The 23,260-nt window shown below is 46.1% G+C and overlaps 1 protein-coding gene across 2 annotated transcripts in view; it reads left to right on the top strand.

The window, feature by feature from the left end:
- The window catches only part of LOC114706521 (ER degradation-enhancing alpha-mannosidase-like protein 2), a 30,270-nt gene extending 15,525 nt beyond the window's left edge, over positions 1–14,745 (top strand). For both annotated transcript variants that reach the window (XM_028888925.2, XM_028888926.2), the window contains 6 exons: positions 257–468; positions 2,859–3,000; positions 5,785–5,909; positions 8,176–8,320; positions 11,286–11,407; positions 14,163–14,745. In XM_028888925.2, coding sequence (XP_028744758.1) covers positions 257–468; positions 2,859–3,000; positions 5,785–5,909; positions 8,176–8,320; positions 11,286–11,407; positions 14,163–14,663 — 1,247 coding nt within the window. In that variant the 3' untranslated portion in view covers positions 14,664–14,745. The remainder of the gene's footprint in view (positions 1–256; positions 469–2,858; positions 3,001–5,784; positions 5,910–8,175; positions 8,321–11,285; positions 11,408–14,162) is intronic.
- Positions 14,746–23,260: the final 8,515 nt, after the last annotated feature.

Below are 23,260 nucleotides of genomic sequence, written 5' to 3'. Positions count from 1 at the left end.
GGGTGCGGCAGCGGGGGCTCAGCTCCCTCAGGTCACTTCATCACCGTGGGAGCCCGAGGTTACACAGGACAGTGTTTGGCAGCATCTGGGTCAGGCAGTTAAGGGTCCTGCAGTGAGACATACATCTTTCTCTGGCTCAGGAATTACCCAGGAAAAAAGAAAGAAGTGCTCATTGAGGCCTGAAGCTTGGGGTCTATTATCAAACCACCCACCTCACTCTCTTTCTCCCTGGAGTCATAAGTTTCTGATGGCTTAGCATTTCAGACCCCCACGGGCATGCCCTACGGAACTGTGAACCTGCTTCATGGCGTGAACCCGGGAGAGACCCCTGTTACCTGTACAGCAGGAATCGGGACCTTCATTGTGGAATTTGCAACCCTGAGCAGCCTTACCGGTGACCCTGTGTTTGAAGATGTGGCCAGAGTGGCCCTGATGCGGCTCTGGGAGAGCCGGTCAGATATTGGGCTGGTAAGTCAGCTGTCGCCTTTCTTGTGTAAGCTAAGGCTTCGGTGTTGTGACCCCCCCCCCAGCCATGAGACCCAGAGGTCTAAGGAATGAGGCAGAGTTCAGCCAAGGGACTCTTACAGTGATTGTAGGAGTGGCCTAGGATACCAAAAGTAGACCGAGCCATTTCCGTTTTGCCACAGAGGTGTCTTAGTTAGGGTTCTGTTGCAGTGATAAGACACCATGACCGAAAGCAGCTGGGGAGGAGAGGGTTATTACATCTTGTAGTCCATCATCCGGGGAAGTCAGGGCAGGAACTCAAGGCAGGAACTGATGCGGGGGTCGTGGAGGAGCGCTGCTGACTGGTTTGCTCCCTGTGGCTTGCTCAGCTGGCTTTCTTAGAGCACCCAGGACCACCAGCCCTGACGTTCTGCCAGCCACAGTAAGCTGGGCCGTTCTCCATCAATCTTCAGTCAAGAAGATATGCCCCAGGCTTGCTCACAGGCCAGTCTAGTGGGGGCATTTTCTCAGTTGAGGTTTTCTCTTCCAGAATGACTCTAGCTGTGTCAAATTGACATAAAACCGGCCAGCACAGGAGGGAAGAGCAAATTGCTCATCCTTGGAGGGAGCAGGGCCATGTCATGCTTTGAGCCTTTCTTACCTTCTAGGCGGGAGTCATACACTTCACACCCCTGACTCACTGGCCATAGATTGACCTGACCCCTCTAGTGACTATCGGCTTTCAAAACTTGTTTTCTAGAACACCAGTACTGAGAGGTGTTGAGTGGCCTTTCTATGAAAACACGATTACAGAACAGTTCAGTTAGGGAATTCTTGCATATGGTATCAGGGTTTTGTTGTTGTTTTTCACTTTTACTTTTTTTTAAGAGTCACAAAGAACTTAAACAGAATAAAAGTTATTAAATGCAATGGTAAAGGAACCTCTTTAGCTTTGCTTAACATTTCCCAGGCATATTTGACCCTAGGGCTTCATTTTCCCTCCAGTCCTATTAATAAGTGGATATTTAACATATTCTGGAGCAGCTTATCCTCAAAGATAATTTCAAATCCCAAAAGGGATAAGCCAGTGACACTAACAGTCATTGATTCAGAGCAGTCAGGACACTAACACTGGGTTCAGTTCAGGGCTAGATTCGCATCCTGGCCCTGCTTCAAGGTTATTCAACCTCTTTGGTTCTCCAGATTTTCTGGCAGGGATGCTAACGCATTAAAAACTATGCTGGCCGGGCGGTGGTGGTGCATGCCCTTAATCCCAGCACTCGGGAGGCAGAGGCAGGCAGATCTCTATGAGTTTGAGGCCAGCCTGGTCTACAGAGTGAGTTCCAGGACAGCCAGGGCTGTTACACAGAGAAACCCTGTCTTGAAAAACCACAAAACAAAACAAACTATGCTGAGACACTATAGCTCCTTGTGTTTAAAAGTGGTTTTATGTGAAGTTTGGGGCGAAGTCACCTCAGAGAGTGGAGCTTGTCTGAGGATTCAGAAAATCCCTTCAGATGCCATTCTGGAGGCTCATGGTAACATCTTTAGTCCAATGCAGGCAGGTTTTGCTCCAACCTTTGAACTGTGATGGACTTGGTTGGTGCTCTGTCTGTCTGTACCCCTCCTTTGCCATTCCTGTGTACCCTGGATGGATGGATGGATGGATGGAAAGGAAGGAAGAAAGAGAAGGAAGGAAGGAAGGGAGGGAGGAAGGAAGGAAGGAAGAAAGAGAAGGAAGGAAGGAAGGGAGGAAGGAAGGAAGGAAGGAAGGAAGGAAGGAAGGAAGGAAGGAAGGAAGAAAGAGAAGGAAGGAAGGAAGGAAGGAAGGAAGGAAGGAAGGAAGGAAGGAAGAGAAGGAAAGAAAAGAAAAATAGTAATATTAATTTAAAAAATAAAAATCTTTTAGCTATATTGAGATGTGGACTGTGCTGGGACTCAGCACATACATGTACATGTGTTTGTACGAGCTATTTTGCTTTTGGCTTTTTGATCCTGGGGATTGAACTCAGGGCCTTGCAAATGCTCAGCAGGTACCCTCCTGCTGAGCTTCATGCTCAGCTGACATGGGAGTCACAGACTCGTGCCTTGAGTCTGAGACGGATTCCAGAAACAGGTTCTCAATCTCTCATCTACACTCACCCTAAGCAAGGAGTGATTACTTGAGATCATTCTCTTTTCCTTGTCATTTTTGGTTAGTGTGCTAAGTCAGTCCCTTCAAATGTACATGAGCTGTGTCTCCACAGCAGAGATGTGCAGGAAGGATGCTGTGGCCCAGCCTCATGGCCTTCGCCATAGCCTGCATGGCTTCAGGAAACACCGAGGTGCCGGCCTGGCGTCTGAGTGGGCAGTCAGAGCACTGAGTAGATTGCTCTTTGTCCTTGGTCCTTCCTAGGATTGTGTTTCTCTTTTAGGTTGGCAATCACATCGATGTGCTCACTGGCAAATGGGTGGCCCAGGATGCAGGCATTGGGGCTGGCGTGGACTCCTACTTTGAGTACCTGGTGAAAGGAGCCATTCTTCTTCAGGATAAGAAGCTCATGGCTATGTTTCTAGGTAAAGAGGGCAGGGGAAGGGGCTTTTTCTATGACTCTCCTGTTGACTGTGCTTTACTATGTACGTCAAGTCTAATGGAATCTGTCCATTCTGCATTCAGAGCCACTGGAGGCTCCTGATGCCCCTGCACCTCTTCAGATTTTCTTTTTCTCTTTTTTTGTTGTTTTTTGTTTTTTGTTTTTTTCGAGACAGGGTTTCCCTGCGTAGCTTTGCGCCTTTCCTGGAGCTCACTTGGTAGCCCAGGCTGGCCTCGAACTCACAGAGATCCGCCTGGCTCTGCCTCCCGAGTGCTGGGATTAAAGGCGTGCGCCACCACTGCCCGGCTTCTTTTTCTCTTTTATGGTTTTGTTTTGTTTAGGTTTTGTTCTTTTGGTTTTTGTTACTTTTTTATTCTGGTTTTGAATCAGGGTTTCATATAGCCTAGGCTTGTCTGAAATTCTCTGTAGCCGAGGATAACTTTAAAATCTCTCTTTCCCCTTTATCTGTTGTGGGGCACTATTCCTGGGGAGACATGAACAAACAGCTACTCACCCCAGGTGGGGAACCATGACAGACTAAAGTATGGATACCACCAAGATCCAATTCGGTAAACCAGAGTTTTATTGGGGTTACTTAGAGAAGTAAGTGAGAGGTGCTTACGGAGCAGAAATGACTGAAAGAGAGCTGCACCAACTGAATCAGCGTGGGGGACATAGAAGCCTGGAGCATACTGCATAATGTGCAAGCTGCTCAGCAGGCTGGAGAGTCTCTTCCAGGCAGCTGGAGTGGTCTGAGCCTCGCCAGGCAGCTTGGCTGATCTCTGCTTCTATTAGCAGCTCTCTACTTCTTCCAGGCAACTTCACTTACCAGAGAAAATTTTTTAGCAGCCCTTGCAGCTTATATATTCTTGGTGAGGGCAGGGCCCGGTGTATCTGGTTGATTTCAGGAACTTCCTGAAGCCTCAGAGTGGTTTACTTCCTGAGCTTTCTGAGTTTGCCCATTGTTTCGCCTCCCCTTAGGACATCCTGTTGCCTCCCCTGTTTCTAACATTCTGTGTTTTAATGAGCTTCCCTCCAATATGGAAGATTTTAATCTTGGAGGAAACTGCTGCATAACATCCTCTAGGAGCTGCCTGCACACAGCATCCTCTAGGAGCTGCCTGCACGCAGCATCCTCTAGGAGCTGCCTGCACGCAGCATCCTCTAGGAGCTGCCTGCACGCAGCATCCTCTAGGAGCTGCCTGCCTGCACACAACAGCCCTTAGGAGCTGCCTGCACACAGCATCCTCTAGGAGCTGCCTGCCTGCACACAGCATCCTCTAGGAGCTGCCTGCCTGCACACAGCATCCTCTAGGAGCTGCCTGCACACAACATCCTCTAGGAGCTGCCTGCCTGCACACAGCAGCCCCTAGGAGCTGCCTGCCTGCACACAACAGCCCTTAGGAGCTGCCTGCACACAGCATCCTCTAGGAGCTGCCTGCCTGCACACAGCATCCTCTAGGAGCTGCCTACCTGCACACAGCATCCTCTAGGAGCTGCCTGCACACAGCATCCTCTAGGAGCTGCCTGCCTGCACACAGCATCCTCTAGGAGCTGCCTGCCTGCACACAGCATCCTCTAGGAGCTGCCTGCCTGCACACAGCATCCTCTAGGAGCTGCCTGCCTGCACACAGCATCCTCTAGGAGCTGCCTGCCTGCACACAGCATCCTCTAGGAGCTGCCTGCCTGCACACAGCATCCTCTAGGAGCTGCCTGCCTGCACACAGCATCCTCTAGGAGCTGCCTGCCTGCACACAGCATCCTCTAGGAGCTGCCTGCCTGCACACAGCATCCTCTAGGAGCTGCCTGCACACAGCATCCTCTAGGAGCTGCCTGAAACACTGCGTTCTCCAACTGTGGTGTGGATTCCTTACCCCTTGGCTACTTCATAAGATGTTTGCTTCTCCTGGTGTGTCTTTATTTCCTGTCTTCATGTGTCCACCTTCTGTCCTCCCTTCAGAACCTAGTTTACACATCCTCCCTAGGAAGCAGGGTGCTTCTTCTCAGTAGAGCCCTTTAGCATGTGCCCCGTGCCTTACTCATTTTCTGGCTTCTCCTAGTCCTTTATACTTAGTAGGTCACATGTATCTGGTTAGTAAAAATTGACCTAGTAATAATTATCATGCGGGCTTGTCGAGCTCACAGTAATAGTTATCACAGCCACTGTTAATTTATTTGGCATATAATTATTGGGTAACATTCACAAGCTGGGCCCAGCTCTGCTGAGCCTGGGTTGTTTCATGCTTACTACATTTTTTTTTGACATAGCTTATGAATTGGTGTCTGCATTTGGTCCTTGTCCATCCAGATAACATTTATTATGTATATTTATTATGCCCTGTGCTAGTGGTGGGGATGCCACAGTGAAGACAAAACTAAAGTCCTCTTGACGGATGCACATCCTAGGGGAGAAATGGCAGCTCAGCTTCCCTCTGACGTGTCAGCTCCATGTGCGGGAGGCTTTGTCTTGTTGGTAACTGAAGACCTGTTCGGCACTTATTTGTTGAATGAGTGAATGACTGGATAATCTCACGAGGTGTATAACATCACTTCCCCGATTTAACTCATAATAAACCTGACGCTGAGAATGGGAGAGTTTGCCCCAGGCCATGGCTAGCACGTGGAAAAGAATTTGAACATGGCGTTTTGAACCCATGTTCCTTTCTAGTGTGCTTACCTCGGTGTATCCTACTCTGCACCTTCTGTTGTCAAGGCTGGCCTGTCTCGTCAATCACCTGTGTCCGTTCTCTCTTCTCCCATGCTGCAGAGTACAGCAAAGCCATCCGGAATTACACCCACTTCGATGACTGGTACCTCTGGGTGCAGATGTACAAGGGCACCGTGTCCATGCCAGTCTTCCAGTCCTTGGAGGCCTACTGGCCTGGTCTTCAGGTATGACTTGTCAAAGAGAGTGACCAGTTTTCTGTGGTATGGTGATGTCAGCAAGCTTATTTGAATGTATCAAATAAGGAACTTGAGTTGCTGGAGGACGCCCGGGCATTGTGTGGAAGGAAGAACTAGAGCGAGTTAGACAGATACGTGACTCTCCCACCCAGGTTTTCCAAAGGAGCGGTGAGGAGCTGAGCTCCCGCTGGCTGTGGGTCGAGCCACCTCAGCAATGGGCGCTGTTGCTCCAGACCAGGTAGGAGCAGCCACTGGCCAGAGCTGCTTTTCCACTGGGCGTTTCTTTCAGGTCCCCTCCTTGACACAGTGCCCGCTCTGCCCGCCGTCCTGAGTTTTTCCCCATCCAGTCTGATGGAGCTGCAGTTGGAGGAGGCCTTGGAGCCTATCTCATCTGCCAACGGTGCCACAGGAGTTCATGGACCAAAATAGTTTGAAATATAAATGATCCCTTCAGTTTGCTTTTGTTTTGTTTTGAGACGGGACCTCATCTATCCCAGGCTGGCCTTGAATTCACTATGTAATGGGGGATGACCTTGAACTTGTGATCCCCCCTGCCTCTACCTCCCAAGTGTTGAGAGAAAGACACTTAAGAGGCTGTGAGAATGGACAGCCTACCGCTTTCAGGAAACAGTGGTGTGTAGTTGGACTTCCTTTTGGCCCGCCAGCTCCCAAATAATGACTCAGAGACTTTTCTTATTAATTATGGATGCTTGGCCGTGGCTTAGGCTTGTCCCACTAGCTCTTAAAACTTAAATCAATCCGTTTCTGTGATCTACTTTCTGCCACGTGGCTTGTTACCTCTCCTTGATAATGCACGTCTGACTCCCTCAGTGTCTCTCTGCCGTCTCCTGCATGCCTAGATCCATCCCCTTGAGTTCCTCTTTCTGCCCAGAAGTCCTGCCTAAGCTCTCCTGCCCAGCCATTGGCCGTTCAACTTTTTATTAAACCAGTCACAGTGACACATCTTTACACAGTGTGATAAAATATCCCACAACACCGTTGAGGAAGTGGAGTTTTGGAAATGTGTTTCTGTTGTTTTAGAGAGCCTCATTATGTAGTCCTGTCTTGCCTGGAACTTACTAAACTTAACCTACTTTGTAGGAGCTCCAGGCCAGTGAGGGACCCTGTCTCAAAAAAACAAAGAGACATCTTCTAAGGGTCAACACTTGAGGCTATCTGCTGGCTTCCACACGCATGTACACACACAGGCCCAGGAACACACATGCACACACACGGAGAGTCAAGGAAACACAAAGAAATAAAGATTGCTGTTGCACTACAGTAAACCAGTAAGAGTAATAATTAAAATTTTCAAATTCTTAAGTAGAATTTTAAAATATAGGTAAGTGACCTGGCCATGGTGGCACATGCCTTTAATTCCAGCACTTGGAAGGAAGAAATAAGTGGACCTCCATGAGTTCTAGATCAGCCTAGTCTACATAGCAAGTTCCAGGACAGACAGAGTCATGTGGTAAGACCCTGTCTTAAAAAGAAAAGAAAGGATTCTTTAAATAGACTTAATAGTAACACATATCCTCTGACTCACAAATCCTGTTTCTGGAGATTTGTCTTACAGATACATTTTCATATGCATGAAGTGATGTATAGGCAGCATTCGTTGTAGCATTAATTGTTTTAGCAAATGACAAAAGACTGGAACCAAGCCAAATGTCTGGTTATAGAACGGATTAAACTTGGATCTAGGTGACCGACTACTGTGCAGCTGTATAAACAGGAGGGCACTCTGTTACATGGAAGAAAACCAAGGTAGATTGTTGAATGAACAAGGAAAGTGCAGAGCAGCATGTTCAAAAGGCTGTATAAGAAGAAAACACACTCTTTTTCTTAGCTCTGCATAAAAAACTTGGAAAGGTGGACATGGCTGTCTGTTGCAGGTGTGGGAGCCTTATGAGTCTTAACAGTAGCCTTCCCCCTGTGCTTAGAAGTCTGGGTCAGCTCACCAAAGGAAGACTGGTAGCAGACACTGGTCATGAAGGTCCAGAGACTTAATCTCAGGTCCTCAACAAGGTGTGACTCGGTGTTGAGTTTTATGTCTTACAGGTAAGGCCCAGAGAGGTTCGCTCTGTGGCTCAGGGCTGCACAGAGTCAGTGACCAACCTCAGGACTGGTCAGTAGCACTCTGGCTTCCAAGGCTTGCTTTGTCTTCTTTCCCTTGAGATTGATTGATTGTGACGTTTTACAGGTGGACACGGTGCCTGAGTCTGCTCACCTGCTGACCATTTCTTCTCCACAGAGCCTTATTGGGGATATTGATGATGCCATGAGAACCTTCCTCAACTACTACACTGTATGGAAGCAATTCGGGGGACTGCCGGAATTCTACAACATTCCTCAGGGATACACTGTGGAGAAGCGTGAAGGCTATCCACTCCGACCAGGTGAGCGGTGTGCCTGGTCCGTGGCCAACCTGCAGGCCCTGGTTCTCCACACCCCAACCCTTCACAGCCACTCCCAAGGCTACTTTTCTTTCTTCTCTAATGGCTCTTGATGGTTTTCCTACTAGGTATGGGAACCAAGTTCTGGTAGGTTGAAGTGGCTTGGCCAAGGCAGGAGCTGAGACCAGAACCTAGGTTTCCTGTCTAAGTCCTGTGCTCTTTCAAACTTGGAGAAATGAGAAAAAAGAGAGATACCAGCTGGACTGAGTCCTGGGGACTTCCACCACCAGGACATCACAAACTGTAGGCCACTTCTGTGAGTGGTTTGTGTAAAGTACACTTCTACAGGAGGACCTTAGGCCACCAAGTTTCATTCCCCTGGCCTTTGGCAGCTCAGAATCCAGGAGAGGACCACACACTGGACACTATCTTAAGTTCTTGCCAGCTCTGATGTCCTCTGATTCATTGCAGGGATGTTAAAGACTAAGGAGGGAAGGACAGGGGAGACAGAGGCCGAGCTTAGTCGGCAGGCAGGCCCACAGCCTAGTCTAAATCAGGTTGCATTATGGTTGTCTCGGCATGGTAGTCTCTGCCCATTCCCCCTTGCCACCGAATTCCCTTTGAGCTACAAGACTGGCCTTCCTAGGGCCTCCCCCTGTTCTGTGTTCTCTGCCCCACCCCCTTCCACTTCTAACCCCAGTGAGTGCAGGACCTTGGGAGGCGAGAGAGGAACACAGTGACATTAGTAGAGGGATCAGTGGTCACACGCAGGGACTGCCAGGGCTGCTGCTGTTCTTGGTGTTTCTCAGACGTTTGTTCTCATGGCTTTATTTTTTTTTTTAAAGAAGACTCCTGGGAAACATCAGACTTCTGGGAAGTATCAGTCATAGTTATTGTTACCAGGGGATAAAATAAACCCAAGTTTGTGACTGCATGTCAAACGTTTAGATGCAGTTTCAGCATTGGAACTTCAGAGGGGTCTTCTAACTGAAACCCTCCTACAGTTATTGGGTCCAGTGGTTTTCTAGTCCTGGCCTAGTCACCACCAGAGACAGCTCACTGCTTATGGAGGCAATCTGCTCTATTTGCAGGGCTGGCTGGCAGGAAGGTTCTAGAGGGAAGTACACATCACTGCCAGGAATTCTAGGAGCTCGTAGTTCAGTCACCCTTCCTTCCCCCCAACAATAGTTGGAGAGATTAAGATGCTATTCTGTAGCTAGTCTGGCTAGTGCATGGTACTCTAGTGTGAGCCTTTGATGATAGTTACAGAGCCTCGTCTAAAGTCTTCTGTAAGGGCCTTTACTTCCCTGGGCTGTCCCTCAGAGTCGATGGGGTGACGTACAGCACAGCATTGGCTCCCACACTAGACCCATGTGTGAGAAAGAGAAAAAGCTGGCCTTGACCCAGCCAGCTGCTGGCAGCAGAGGGAGGCCTCCCATGAGAGCACTGTCTTCTGCTGGCGCGTGCGGCGTGTGTGTGTGTGTGTGTGTGTGTGTGTGTGTGTGTGTGTGTGTGTGTGTGTGTGTTGTCTGCCCTGGAATGCGCCCTAGAATGTGAACAGTTGGATTAGCACTTGTTTAGAGGCCTGTGGGATGAGGGGAGTGAGGGGAGGGAGACCTGAGGAGACAGGCAGAAGACTCCTTCTCCAAATTAAGAGTAGACGTGGCTATGGACACAGCTCAGTGGTAGGGGGTGTGCCTAGATGTGCATGGCCCCGGCTCTGTTCTCCAGCACTACAGAACTGAGTAGATGAGTGAGTAAGTGGGAGCTAGAGTTTCTATCAGAAGGGAGAGAACTGGGAAAGGAGAACTTGGGGAAGGGAAGGGAGAAATTCTTTGATTTGAGAAGCAATTGGTGCTGAAGTAGAAAACATAAGGAAGCTGGGCGGTAGTGGCACACGCCTTCAATCCCAGCACTCAGGAGGCAGAGACAGGTGGATCTCTGTGAGTTGGAGGCCATCCTGGTCTACACAGTGAGTTCTAGGACAACCAGAACTGCATAGAGAGACCCTGTCCCCAAATAACTCAAAAAAAAAAAAAAAAAAAACTATGATGAGCTCTCACTTCTGTCCACGGAGGCCGTCACAGCACAAAATCATTTTCCCCATAACAATTCTTCATGTATTTAAAAGAAATAGATTCTTTCTTTTTTTTTTTTTTTTTTTTTTTTTTTTTTTTAATGGTAAATAGTTTCACCTGGGCCCCCTCCTCTTGGCTAATATCCAGCTTAGGAAAGGGAACCTGGCTGAGCATTGGGCTGTGGTGTCCCTTCAGAGCATCTGGAACACCTTCCCATAGTTTCATGTAGCCCAGGCTATCCTTGGACGTGTGTACTGGTGAGAGTGATAACTCAGAACTCCTGATTGTCCTACCCTCATTTCCAAGGGTTGGGATTTTAGGTGTGTGCCCCCACGCCCAGCTAACTTTTCTTAATTAATATTTTTTCTTTTTCTGTGGTTCTGGGAATTGCACCCAGGGTCTTGCTCATGTTGGGCAAGTGCTCCTTCACGGCCCTGGGTTCCATGGTGTTCTTATCACATCACTGCTAGGAATAGTTGCCGGTCAGATAGCCGTGTGCACAACTGAAGTCAGGGAGGAAGCAGACACTGTGGATCAGGTCACAACCTCTGCGACCGTCTCTGTCCCAGAGCTGCCCACCTCTTTCTCTGTGGCACGGGAGTCTGCTGGATTCAGCAGAGCTTCAGGATTTGTGCGTCTTGGCTCCGAAAACTCACCATGGACACATTCCGTCTTTCTACAATGTCAAGAATTTATTTAATAATAAATTCATAAGCTACAGTGAGTTCATTGGTTGCAGTTTGCCAGGTAGACTCGAAAGCAATGCCATGATTCTCTCCAGCGGGGGCTCTGCTGACCGGGTGTGGAGGGGAGGATCCTTTGCTGCCTTCCCTGAGCGGGCCCCATGCCATGCCTGCTCAGCTCCTGAGAAGGTGTGCTTGGCTTTACAGAGCTCATCGAGAGCGCGATGTACCTCTACCGTGCCACAGGGGATCCCACTCTCTTAGAACTCGGGAGAGATGCTGTGGAGTCCATTGAGAAAATCAGCAAGGTGGAGTGCGGGTTTGCCACGGTGAGTGTTTCGGGCCTCTTGCCTCTGCACACAGCGCTGGAGCATTAGCACCAGAATGGAGTGGTTGTAGACCGTGACGTGTCCAGTGGAAGTGGGAAAGGTCAGCAAGGCAGAAAGACGGGCAAGGGGCGAGTGACTCAGACAGTACAGGCCTTCTGGGGACAGAGCTGCAGAGGGGCCTCTGTAAGAACTGGAACCAGTGTCCTCTTATAAGCTGGTGTAGTTACAGGACACAGGGATGGAGAATGGAAGGAAGTTGAAAAGTTTCTTTTTGGCCTGCAGTTTGTCATTGCTAGGGGTAAGCAGTGAGTAGACAGTTGAAGAATGTTAGGTGACAGATAAACATCTTTCCTGGTGGCCATTACGTGCCCCACCCCACCCCACCCCGGGCAGGGTGGTCAAGCTTATAAAGCGACAAGGTAATTTACTTCTGGAAACCAAATGTTTGTAGTTACTGGAATTGTCATAGTTAACTGAGTTTTACAAATGGTGTGGACCCGGCTACCAAGGCGGGTTAGACCTCAAGCCTTTGGCTTACCTCTGTACCAGCCGTCATTGTCTGTCAGAATTTGTGCTTCACAAAATGGGGTTTTGATGGCACTGGTGGCGCACGCCTTTAATCCCCACACTTGAGAGGCAGAGACAGGAGGATCTCTGTGAGTTTGAGGCCAGCCTGGGCTACAAAGTGAGTTCCAGGAAAGGCTTCAAGGTATACAGAGAGAGTTCCAGGACAGCTAGGGCTGTTACACAGAGAAACCCTGCTTTAAAAAACCAAAAACCAAAACAAACAAACAAAAAGACCAAAATGGGCTTTGTAGAACGTTTTGTCCCAGGGCTTTTTAAATGAATTTTAAGAGATGCAATCTAGAGTCCCATAGCCCTGCATTCAAACATGGACTCCTTAATAAACAGTTCTGCTGTTCCCACAGGTATTTTCTGGATGGCTGTCATGTGCCATATAGTCCATGGATTAGAGACAGGCAGACCTGGCCCCCTGTTCTCCTGAGCTTACATTTTAGTTGGGAAAAATAATAAAAACCTGTCTGGAAAACAGAAAGCATGCTAGTATGACTGGATCAGAGGAGGGTAAGCAAGGAGGAAGGTTAGAGAGGAGGTCTCGGTAAGCGGGGGCAGAGGTAGATGAGGCAGGGCCTTCGTACGCACAGGAGAGAGCGGGCTTTGGAGCAGGACCCACAGCAGAGCGGCGCCACGATCTGATTGTACTTTAGAAGTGCACACTGGCTGCTCCGTGAGAGAGCTGCCGTCCTCATGGGACCCACAGGAGAGGGTCAGGCAGCCGCTGTAGACAACAAAACAGATGTCTAAGGAATAATCTGGGTGTTTCCTGACAGTCCATGGAGTTTGTGTTGGGATGTGGACTTCAAAACTAAACGACAAAACTTTTGCAAAATTTTGTAATGTGTTGATATTTTATAGGTAAAGTATAGATAGATCATTTTCTCTTTCCATGGTGCTAAAGATTGGACCCAGGGCCTGATGTATGCTGGGCGAGCACTCTACAACTGAGCTCCATTTCCTGCTAGACTCAGTTTGTGATAGAGACCTGTAGTGAATGAGTTAGTAAGGCCACGGTTTGTTTTGGCTTCCAGTATGTTCTGTTCTCTGAAAAACCAAAGCGATAAGTCCACTGGGAAAGCTAAGCTCATTTCCATGAAAAAGAAGCCTCTGGGAGATTTCCCAAGGTGCATATGAGAACAGCCCTTGAATCTTTGTCAAACAGGGAAGAAAATCTGACTTGGTCTTTGAGTCCATACTTGAGTCACAGTATTGTGTAAGCTAAATGTCCACTGAGAATTAATTTTACTTAAATGTACTGGTAAATCTAAGAAGCTAAAAGTAAGCCTTTGTAGTAAATTATCCTACTCATCTCTGCCTGTGAACTTTTGGAATTCTGTATAGCCAACCCCTAGTTAGTTCTTCACAGTAGTAAAAACCTGATGCTCTCATAAGGAAGGGTCAGGTCAGGAATATGTGTCACCATTTGTCATGAGGACTGTGTTGGAAACAGATGGACACATTGATCTCTTTCCACAGTGTTAGAATTTATTTAATAATAAATTCATAAGCTACATTGATTTCATTGTTGCAGTTTGCCAAATTTCCCTTGATAGCTGTCCGGTGGCCAACACAAGTTCTTTTATTCCAATCTTTAATAATAATAGTAATTCTTGGATTCTACACTATATATCAGATAGGAGTTACATCTATCTGTAGCTATCATCCATGTGTCTGTATAAATGTGAATAGGTGATAGAATGGCTACAGAGGGTTAAAGAGACCACAGCAGAGTTCAGAGAATTCAGAGAGGCCTTGAGGGGCAGAGGCAGAGGGGCAGAGGCAGAGGCACTTTTTTGTTCCCTCTCAGCCTCATACCTGGCTCCCTCACTTCCTTAGATCTGTGTTTAAAAATATTCACAGAGACCCTCAGGTGAGACTGTGATTGGTGGCTGGAGCTGCAAGAAAAGGATCCAGGTAGGAAACAGTGAGGCAGAGAGGGAGCAGGGGCAGGTCCCGAAGGACCTGACCGACTCAGCGGTCTAAGTGTCCCGTAGGGAAGGATGGACGCAGGAGCCCAGTTTGTCGTTATTCAAGTGAGAGGAGAGGGTGACTTGGAAAAGTAAAGCTTCAAGAAGTGACTCACCCGAAGGCCTTCAGCGGTTTACAGACAGGGCTGCCTGACCCTGACTCCCAAACCAAGGTGCCCTTCTGACTCGCTTCTTCCTCTCACACGCAGATCAAGGACCTCCGGGACCACAAGCTGGACAACCGCATGGAGTCATTCTTCCTGGCCGAGACTGTGAAATACCTCTATCTTCTGTTTCACCCAAACAACTTCATCCACAACAACGGCTCCACCTTTGACTCTGTGATGACCCCCCATGGGGAATGCATCCTGGGAGCTGGGGGCTACATCTTCAACACGGAAGCCCACCCCATCGACCCCGCCGCCTTGCACTGTTGCCGGAGGCTGAAGGAAGAGCAGTGGGAGGTGGAGGACTTGATGAGGGAGTTCTACTCTCTCAAGCAGAACAGGTCAAGAGCTCAGAGAAAGACCATGAGCTCGGGACCCTGGGCGCCCCCAGCAGGGCCAGGCACACCCTCCTCACCTGAAAACCATGACCAGCCAAGGGAGAAGCAGTCTGCCAAGCAGAGAACCCCACTTCTCAGCTGCCCTAGCCAGCCCTTCACCTCTAAACTGGCATTGCTAGGCCAGGTTTTCCTAGATTCCTCATAACCACTGGATAATTTTTTAATTTTTATTTTTTTGAGACTAAGCTATAAAATAATAAATCTGCTTTTGGCTATCAGGTTTTACATACTGGACTCTTGAGATTTCACTCAAAAAAAGGATTTGTATTAAACAATCATGAATCTAATTCCACAGCCCCCAGGGCTCAGGGCTAAGAGTTGAATCTCTCTTCCTTTTCTGGCATCTTTGGAGAACATGATTTGCCAGTATTTCCTTGTTGGTTTTTCCAACAGGTGCTTTCAGCTTTTAACTGCCCCTCTATCCATGTGCCCTTCCGGGCAATAGAGGTTTATTAAGCACCTTTGGGTGCCAGCCATAACCCCAGATGGTAGCAGCAACCAAAGAAAACAAGGTTTTATTCTTGTTGGAACTCAATTCTGGTAGAGAGAAGTCCACTGATGAGTATGTGAAGGGACATCAGCATAGTTCTGTGAAGAACAGTCAGTGGGTGCTGGAGATGATCCAGTTGATAAAGCATTTGTTGCGCAATTGTGAGTTTAGATTTACCGACGAAGAACCAGGCCCAGTGGTAATCACAGTGCTGGGGTTGGGGGGCGGTATGTGTGTGAGGGAAGAGGCAGGTGTCCCCAAAGTCAGGTGGAGAGCAGTGGAGGAGGACACCTGATGTCAGCCTCTGGAGCTAACACACATTTACACACATGCCAAAAAGAAGAGAAGGAAAGGAAGGAGGGATGAAAGAAGAGAGGGTGTTGTGTTAGTAATGGAGAACTAAACAACCTTTAGGTAGGGTGGTCTGGGAGGGTCTTCTGGCAGAGGGGAATCTTTACATCAGGAAAAACCAAAAAATGGCAGTTCCTCGTGGGCCTTTCACTCAACTTCAACACATTTAGCTTCAAAGATGGTAGACTTGGGGCGGAGAGATGGCTCAGTGGTGAGAACACTTTGCTGCAAAAGCATAAGGACCTGGGTTCTGATCCCAGCACTCGGAAAACCTGGCTGTGGCCACACACACACCCTCTACCCCAGCACTAAGGAGTGGAGACCGGAGGTTCCCGGGGCTTGCCGACTGCCTTCTTGTCCAGATTTGGTGAGAAACCTTGGCTTCCACAACCCCCATCCGCCCCCCACCCCCACCCCCTGCACGCACGCACGCATGCACACGAATGAAGGAATGAATGGATAAATAAATGTTAAAGAGATGGTAGGCTTACAAACAACCTCACTTATTTCCGTACAATATTATGTAGAATCCAAACCGGAAGTATCTGGGAAGGTGGACATGGCAGACATGTATATAGTCCCAGTATTCAGGAGGCTGAGGCAGGGTATCAGGAGTTTGAGGCTAGCTTGAGCTACATAGTGAGCCTCTGTCTCAAAAAAAAAGATACAGAACTCATCACCAAGGCATAACTACAAAAATGAGCACCATTCCTTAAGACCTTCAATAACTAATTCATGTTTAAAATTCTTACTGTGTAAATTTGTATTTCATTGAATCATAATCTAAGCAGAGCTCATATTTTGGATATTAGCATGTTTCTGCAGTGTCTTTTGATATACAAGTCTCGTGTGTTTGGATGTAGACAGCATGTTTCTGCAGTGTCATCTGATATACAAGTCCTCCCCCCTCCCTCCCTCCCTCCCTCCCTTCCTCCCTTGCGCTCCCTTTCTCCTTTCCCACTTTCCACTCATCTTTTTTTATTATCTTTATTTTATGTATATGGGTGTTTTGCATGCATGTATATCTGTGCACCAAGTTTGTGCCTGGTACCCACAGAGGCTGGAAGAGAGCATCAGATCCCCTAGAATTGGAGTTATAGAGGTTGGTAACCACCATGTGAGTTCTGGGAATTGAACCTAGGTCCTCTGCAAAAGCAGTCAGTGCTCTCTCAAATGCTGAGCCATCTTTTTAGCCTCTACCCTACCCCCTTATCTTTTATTTTTGTTGTGTGGGAAAAGAATAATCTCAGTGTCCCACAAAAGAATACACAAACAAAGCAAAAGTAACTTACCAATTTCTTTTTGCAAAAAGGTGCATCAGAACCCAAACAGGGCTAGGGAGCATGTTGGCCAATATGGCTTCTGTCTTATCTCTAACATGGATATCGACCATGTCTCATCCCATTGATGGGAACTCAACCTCACAATCTGACATAGTTACTAATCAGAGCGAAGGGGAAAGCAAGGTCCAGGCAATAGTTGCCCTTGTTGTGCTAACTACCTTTGACAGAAAAGAAAATTCTCACAGTTGCAATTTGTTGACGAGAGAGAGAGTTGTCTTGTAGCTTTCCCATATTATAGATTTTCTTGCCACTTTGTTAACGTGGGCTAAGCTGGTAACATGAAGAAAGAAGTAATAAAGACAGCAGGTTGCAACAGAGATGGCGGAGGCCTCACAATGTGATAGGGACTACCAATTCAACCCCCAAATCAAATGGAGTTCCGACAAACGCTACAATATAGTTGAATCTTGAGAATTCATGCTAGCTAGAAGCCAGACACAAAGGGCCTTTTATATTCTATTCCATGGTGTAGGTACTGATAGATTGCTCTTAGGCTGGCAAATACCTCCCATACACTCTTGCAAGCAACTCTAAACTCAATGGGTCAGACACAAAGAAAAGACATGAAAATAGGAGAGGGACCTCCTGGGAAGAAGAACATTCACTAGAGAGTAGGGGGATGATGTACCAAGTCTTTCTTTGTACCATCAGCTCCCAAATAATGACATGGAGCCTTCTTATTAATTATGAAAGTTCAGCCTTAGCTTAGATTTGCTTCTAATTCGCTCTTATATCTTAAAATAACCTATTTCTATTCATCTATGTGCTGTTATGTGGCTCATGGCTTTTACCTCTCCTCCTGCATGTCTTGCTTCCTCTGCATCAGAGAAAGTAATTCCTTCTTTCCCCTTCCCCCAGACCTTTCTGTCTCCAGAAGTCCCGCCTAACTTCTTCCTGCCTAGCTATTGGCCATTCAGCTCTTTATTAAACCAATCACAGTGACACATTTTCACACAGTGTTAAGGAATATTCTACAACATTTCCCCTTTTTTGTCTAAATAAAAGGAAAGATTTTAACTTTAACATAATAAAACTATAAACAATAAGAACAATTATCAGGTAAGAATTACATTATAATGTTCAGTCCATTTGCATTTGGCATATTCAGAGAAAGTACTCAATTATCTATCTTATCTTGATGAATTTAAAGTTTTATACCTAAACCATTTTCTATCATAACTTGTATTACCATCTTAAAACCTATCTTTTTAGACCTTAAAATGTTTTCTTAGATAAACAACTTAAGTTTCTATGTTTCTCAACCTCCTACATTTTACATCTCTTTTGTAAGTTTTTTTCTCAATTTGGTGACAAAGAAAACTATAATTATTTCATCTTCAGCTCCATCAGAGACCCAAGAAGGATAAAATATTACTTGAGTAAACAGGAAGCGCAGAGCAAACAACTTCCAAATGACAATGACATCTAGTTGCCTGGACAGTCACCCCAAGGTTCGTTTGTAGTGTTTCGGCATCTGTCTTCAGCCTACAGGCCTAAAATACCTGACAGACTTTTATATGAAGCAGGAACGTTGAAGGACTGTCCTACTTTGTCTTGTCAAAGTTTGGCAGTCATTTTCTTTTATGTCCTGCTTGTCCAGTTTGGACAGCATTCTGTCAGCAGTGTAGGCAAGGGCAGTTTCTTGCCCAAATGGCTAACTTTTGCCACAAAGAAAGCAAACTCCATATGGAGATTCTTCAATGCCCATCATTATTTTTTAAAGTAAATTGGTGCTACCAGGAGCAGATGTGTCTTACTGTTAGGAAAAGCTCTGTGTTATTAAAACATTTTAAATGCCATATTCTGTAGGTCTTTGAAGTGTTTGAAGATCTCCTATCTAAACTATATATAGCTCTGTTTTTGAAAACATACCTAACATGACTATAAGTTTGATTGTTATAGATGACTATTAACTTGTATTTCTTTATTATGCTAAATAGCTTTTAAGAACTAAAACTTTACAATACATTTTTAAATGAGTTGCACAGTTATAATACCTTAAACAAGAATAGAAACATACATACAGTACAACAAAAATAAACTTAAATTTGTATCAATATACAAAATTCCATACCAATGTAAAATACTTGAGACTAGTAGTTGTTCAAAAGTAGACTCAACAATCCACCCTTTAATCCCATCATTTCTATACTATATCCCCCCCTCTTCCCTTTAGAAAGAGATCATTGCATCTAATCTCCTTTGTTTAGCTTTGCCCTGACCATGACATGAACAATTTTTTTTGCCCCCCCCCCAATGAACAGTTTTTAACCAACCTCCCTAAATGATGACACACATCCATAACCCAATGACCAAAAACCACCCACCCCACCTCCCAGGAATGTGGGTGTCAGTTTTCTAGACTGCTTCTTGTTGTCTGGAAACAATGGCATCTTTGGGGGACCCTAAGAAAACTGAGATAATGGTCAAGTCCTGGGAAAACTAGCCACAACATTTGTACAGTCTCTATGCAATGGGAAAGTGCAAGGCTTATCTGCAGTCCTGGCTAGAATTGTCTGTGAGTCTGGACCATCTCAGCTAGCAACCTTGAAGCTGTTCTGGATGCAACAGGGGCACTCTGAGAGGCTGGATCTCCTGGGCTACCTGTTTTCATTGGTGTCTGGTCCTCTTGCTCTGTCTTGTAGTTTTTCTAGGTTTATTTCTTTTGTCTGTAGCCAAGATCATCAGGAGGTCTCCCCCATTCAAATCTGATCTCGATTAACTTTGAGGGAATCCATAGCTTTTCATTTCCCGTGGAAACAAAAGCACAAATTCTCCCCCAATGCAACACATTGTCCAATTTCCATTTTGAAGCCAAGACATCCCTAAAGTATCTAGGCTGGTTTAATTCAGCAGTCCCTTCCTCAATTCAGTGTATCTCAGCAGCTGTCATTCTCTGTTCATTAGCATTCAAAAAATTCAAAGTCAACAAAGCACCATACAGGATCCAGATGTCCTGTGTATTTCCCATGTTTATGTACTTTTCAAATATTTTTCTCTCTCTTTAAAGACTTTATTTTATTATTTATAAAATTTTTATATGATTGTCTATATCCATTTTCTTTTATTTCTTTAGCATCTAAGCACGTTTTTAAATAGACTCTATCTGTTCAGAGGTTTTCTTGGTCTGGATTGCTTTACTAAGTGTCTGCAGCCATGCACTGGCAGTGTTCCTTAAGCTGCTAAGTAGTGGTGGCTAGGTCCTCCTCTGCTAGCACATGGCCTGGTGGCTGGCTCCGCCCCCTTTGGGTTGGTGAGAATGGAGCCTTATGCCTGCAGCTCCTGCTTGGAGCTGGTCTATAGACCCTAGCTCCAGTAAGCGCTTCTACCTATGACCAAGTAGTGTGCTGCCTGCTGCTCCTAAACCCCATTTAAGTGCTCCATAGCAGAGCCTCTTAAAAGAGTCACTGTCTCTATACACTGAGGATACCTAAGAGACTGCTTTTTCAGAGCCTGTGTGGAAATATGTGGCCCCATATTGGATGCCTTTTTTTTTTCTTTTTTTTTTTTTGTCTTTTGGATAGGGTTTCTCTGTGTAGCTTTGGAGACTTTCCTGGAACTCACTTTGTAGCCCAGGCTACACCCACCCCCCATCCACTCCTCCAAAAGGGTAAGGCCTCCCATGGGGAAACAACAAAGCCTGGCACATTCAGTTGAGGCAGGACCAATCCCCTCCCCCCTGCATCAAGGCTGAAGGACCAAGCTACACAGCTGTCTCCCACCTGCAGAGGGCCTAGTTTGGTCCCATGCAGCCTCCACAGCTCTTGGTCTACAGTTTGTGAGTCCCCATGAGCTTGGTTCGGTTGTCTCTGTAGATTTCCCCATCATGATCTTGACCCCCTTGCTCATATAATCCCTCTTCCCTCTCTTCAACTGGACTCCCAGAGCTTGACCTTGGCGGTGGATCTCTGCATCTGCTTCCATCAGTTACTGGATGAAGGTTCCATGATGATAGGGTACTCACCAATCTGATTACAGGGGAAGGTCAGTTCAGGCACCCTCTCCACTATTGCTAGTATTCTTAGATGTAGTCATCCTTGTGAGTTCCTGGGAATTTCCCCACCACCAGGTTTCTCCCTAACCCCATAATGGCTCCCTCTATCAAGATATCTTTCATTGCTCTCCCACTCCACTTAGGCTTGTTTCTAACTAGCTCTTACAACTTAAATTAACCCATTTCAATTTACTCTATGTGCTGTTACATGGCTCTTGGCTTTTACCTCTCCTCCTACATGCCTTGCTTCCTCTGTGTCCAGCTAGTGACTCCTCCTTTCTTCTTCCCCCAGACCTTTCTGTCTCCAGAAGTCCCGCCTAACTTCTTCCTGCCTAGCTATTGGCCATTCAGCTCTTTATTAAACAAATCACAGTGACACATCTTTACACAGTGTAAAGGAATGTTTGGCAACAGGATGAGAGAGGAACAGAGGGTGAAGACAACACTAATAGTCACTATAGATGTGTATGAAATTGTGGAATAAAGATTGAAAAAGAGGAAACATTTTTGTACATTGTCAGTAGTTCTCAAATGTTAGGTGGGATTGATGGAGGTCACATGAAAAAAAAAGAAAGCAACAGGCAGCTCCAGAAGTGGAGAACAGTGAAGGAGCCGTGTGCACACGTGGCGCAGGGAAGCTGAGGGTTTTATAAGGCAGAAAGGGGGTTTGGGGGATGGAAGATTCCACCTGTAGGTCAGTTCCCCTACAGTCTCAAAATGGTAGATCCCAGTGGGTTTTGGTATGTGAATAGCCTCATCAGAAGCTCCTGCAGATCTTATCAGTCAAGTCAATTTTCCTGTCCAGAGTTTCTCTGTCCAGTGTTAAGTGTTGCAGCTCTGAGGGGAAAGGCTTCCCCAGCAGACGTCTCGTAGCACCGAGGGGAAAGGTATCCTGGCAGTCAGAAGCCAAGGAATACCACAAAGTCACACTGCACAACAAACCTCACACAAGAGATTTATTGGGAAAGACATGTGGCTGCTTCTGCTTCCTGAGAGGCATCAGAAAATTGAACTTACATAGGGCTTCTTGGGAGTGGATTTTTCCAGGGTGGGGATTGGTGAGATTTCAAGTCCTGAGCTTGGGGAGAGCCCAGGGATTGGTGGGTTTTTGAGTTCTGGGATTGGTGGGTTTTCAAAACCTGGAAGTGAGCTCGGACTTTTTACCTTACACCCAGGCCAGTAGCTCCAGCATACCTTCACTAAGTAGTTTTTGTTGTGTTTTTTAAAATGGATTTCACTGTGTAACTCTGCCTTAGCCTCTTGAGTCCTGGAATTATAGATGTCCACATAAATTTCTTGAATATGATGGTTTCATGGTGATTGGAGCATGCCTTTGTTCTGAAGAGAAAAACACTGAAATATTGAAGTGAAATCTTATAGTACCTAAAATTTCTTTTAAATGGCTTAGCCAAAAAGAAATGGTTTGGCCCAACAAGATGGCCATCAGTGGGTAAAGGAGCCTGCTGCTAAGTCTGATGACATGAGTTCAAGCTCCAGGATTCACATGTTAGCAGGAGAGAACCACGTTATCCTCTGACCTCTACACACAAACCTTGGCATGCACATGCCTAGATTCACATATACGCACAAGCAAAATAAAATAAAGTAAAATAATTAGAAAAAATGAACTTTATAAATATTAATCTACCTAGGAGAATATATGAACATACATATCATATTTTATATATCTCTATGTATATGTAGGAGCGCGCGCACACACACACACACATACATATATATAAAGCATAATATTAATAATGGGAGAGCATAAGCAAAGGATACATGGGTGTTCATAATATTATTTCAACCTTTCTGTAGATTTGAATTTTTTTCCCAGAAAAGGCTGAGGGCAGAAAGTGAGAGGGCATGAGGACAACGTGCGTGGCCAATGCTCAGTGGCCAGTTAAAGGGTGATCTTAGATGAGTATAGGGGACTTTTGCTTACTCAGCACAGCACCCCTAGTGCTTGTGACAGTGGTAATCGACAAAGTAAATGTCTAAACAACCAATCCTTGGGCCAGTGGACGGCTCTGCTGGTAAAGGAGCTTTGTCACTAGACATGGCCATGAGTGCAATACCAGATCCCACAGGTAAAAGAGAACAGGACCCCCAACATTTGTTCTCTGATCTGTCTACACGCACGCGCGCGCGCGCACACACACACACACACACACACACACACACACACACAGAGAGAGAGAGAGAGAGAGAGAGAGAATAATTTAAAAAAACCCAAATTATTGAGTACATTAGAAACAAAATATGAAAATAGTGTCCAAAATAACATCACAATATGAAGATGATTACATGGACAGTTCTTACTATGGCCTGAATATAATAATGTTATTTTCTTTGATTATGTCTTCCCCATGATTAAAAAAAAATGATTTTAAAAATGCCCTAGAAAAGTCCCTATGCCTAATTGAGATGATCTTGGTAGTTAATTCTAGGAATAACAGCATCATATGTGGTTACAATCCTGGGATTACTGCAAAAAATTAGTCAAGCTGAGAGTTTCCATTTTGTTATTTTATTTTTTTCAGCGTTGGCCCAAATCAACATCA

This window comes from Peromyscus leucopus, chromosome 4 (assembly GCF_004664715.2).
Source record: "Peromyscus leucopus breed LL Stock chromosome 4, UCI_PerLeu_2.1, whole genome shotgun sequence".
Lineage (NCBI taxonomy): Eukaryota > Metazoa > Chordata > Mammalia > Rodentia > Cricetidae > Peromyscus > Peromyscus leucopus.
This window is presented reverse-complemented; position numbering and strand designations above follow the sequence as displayed.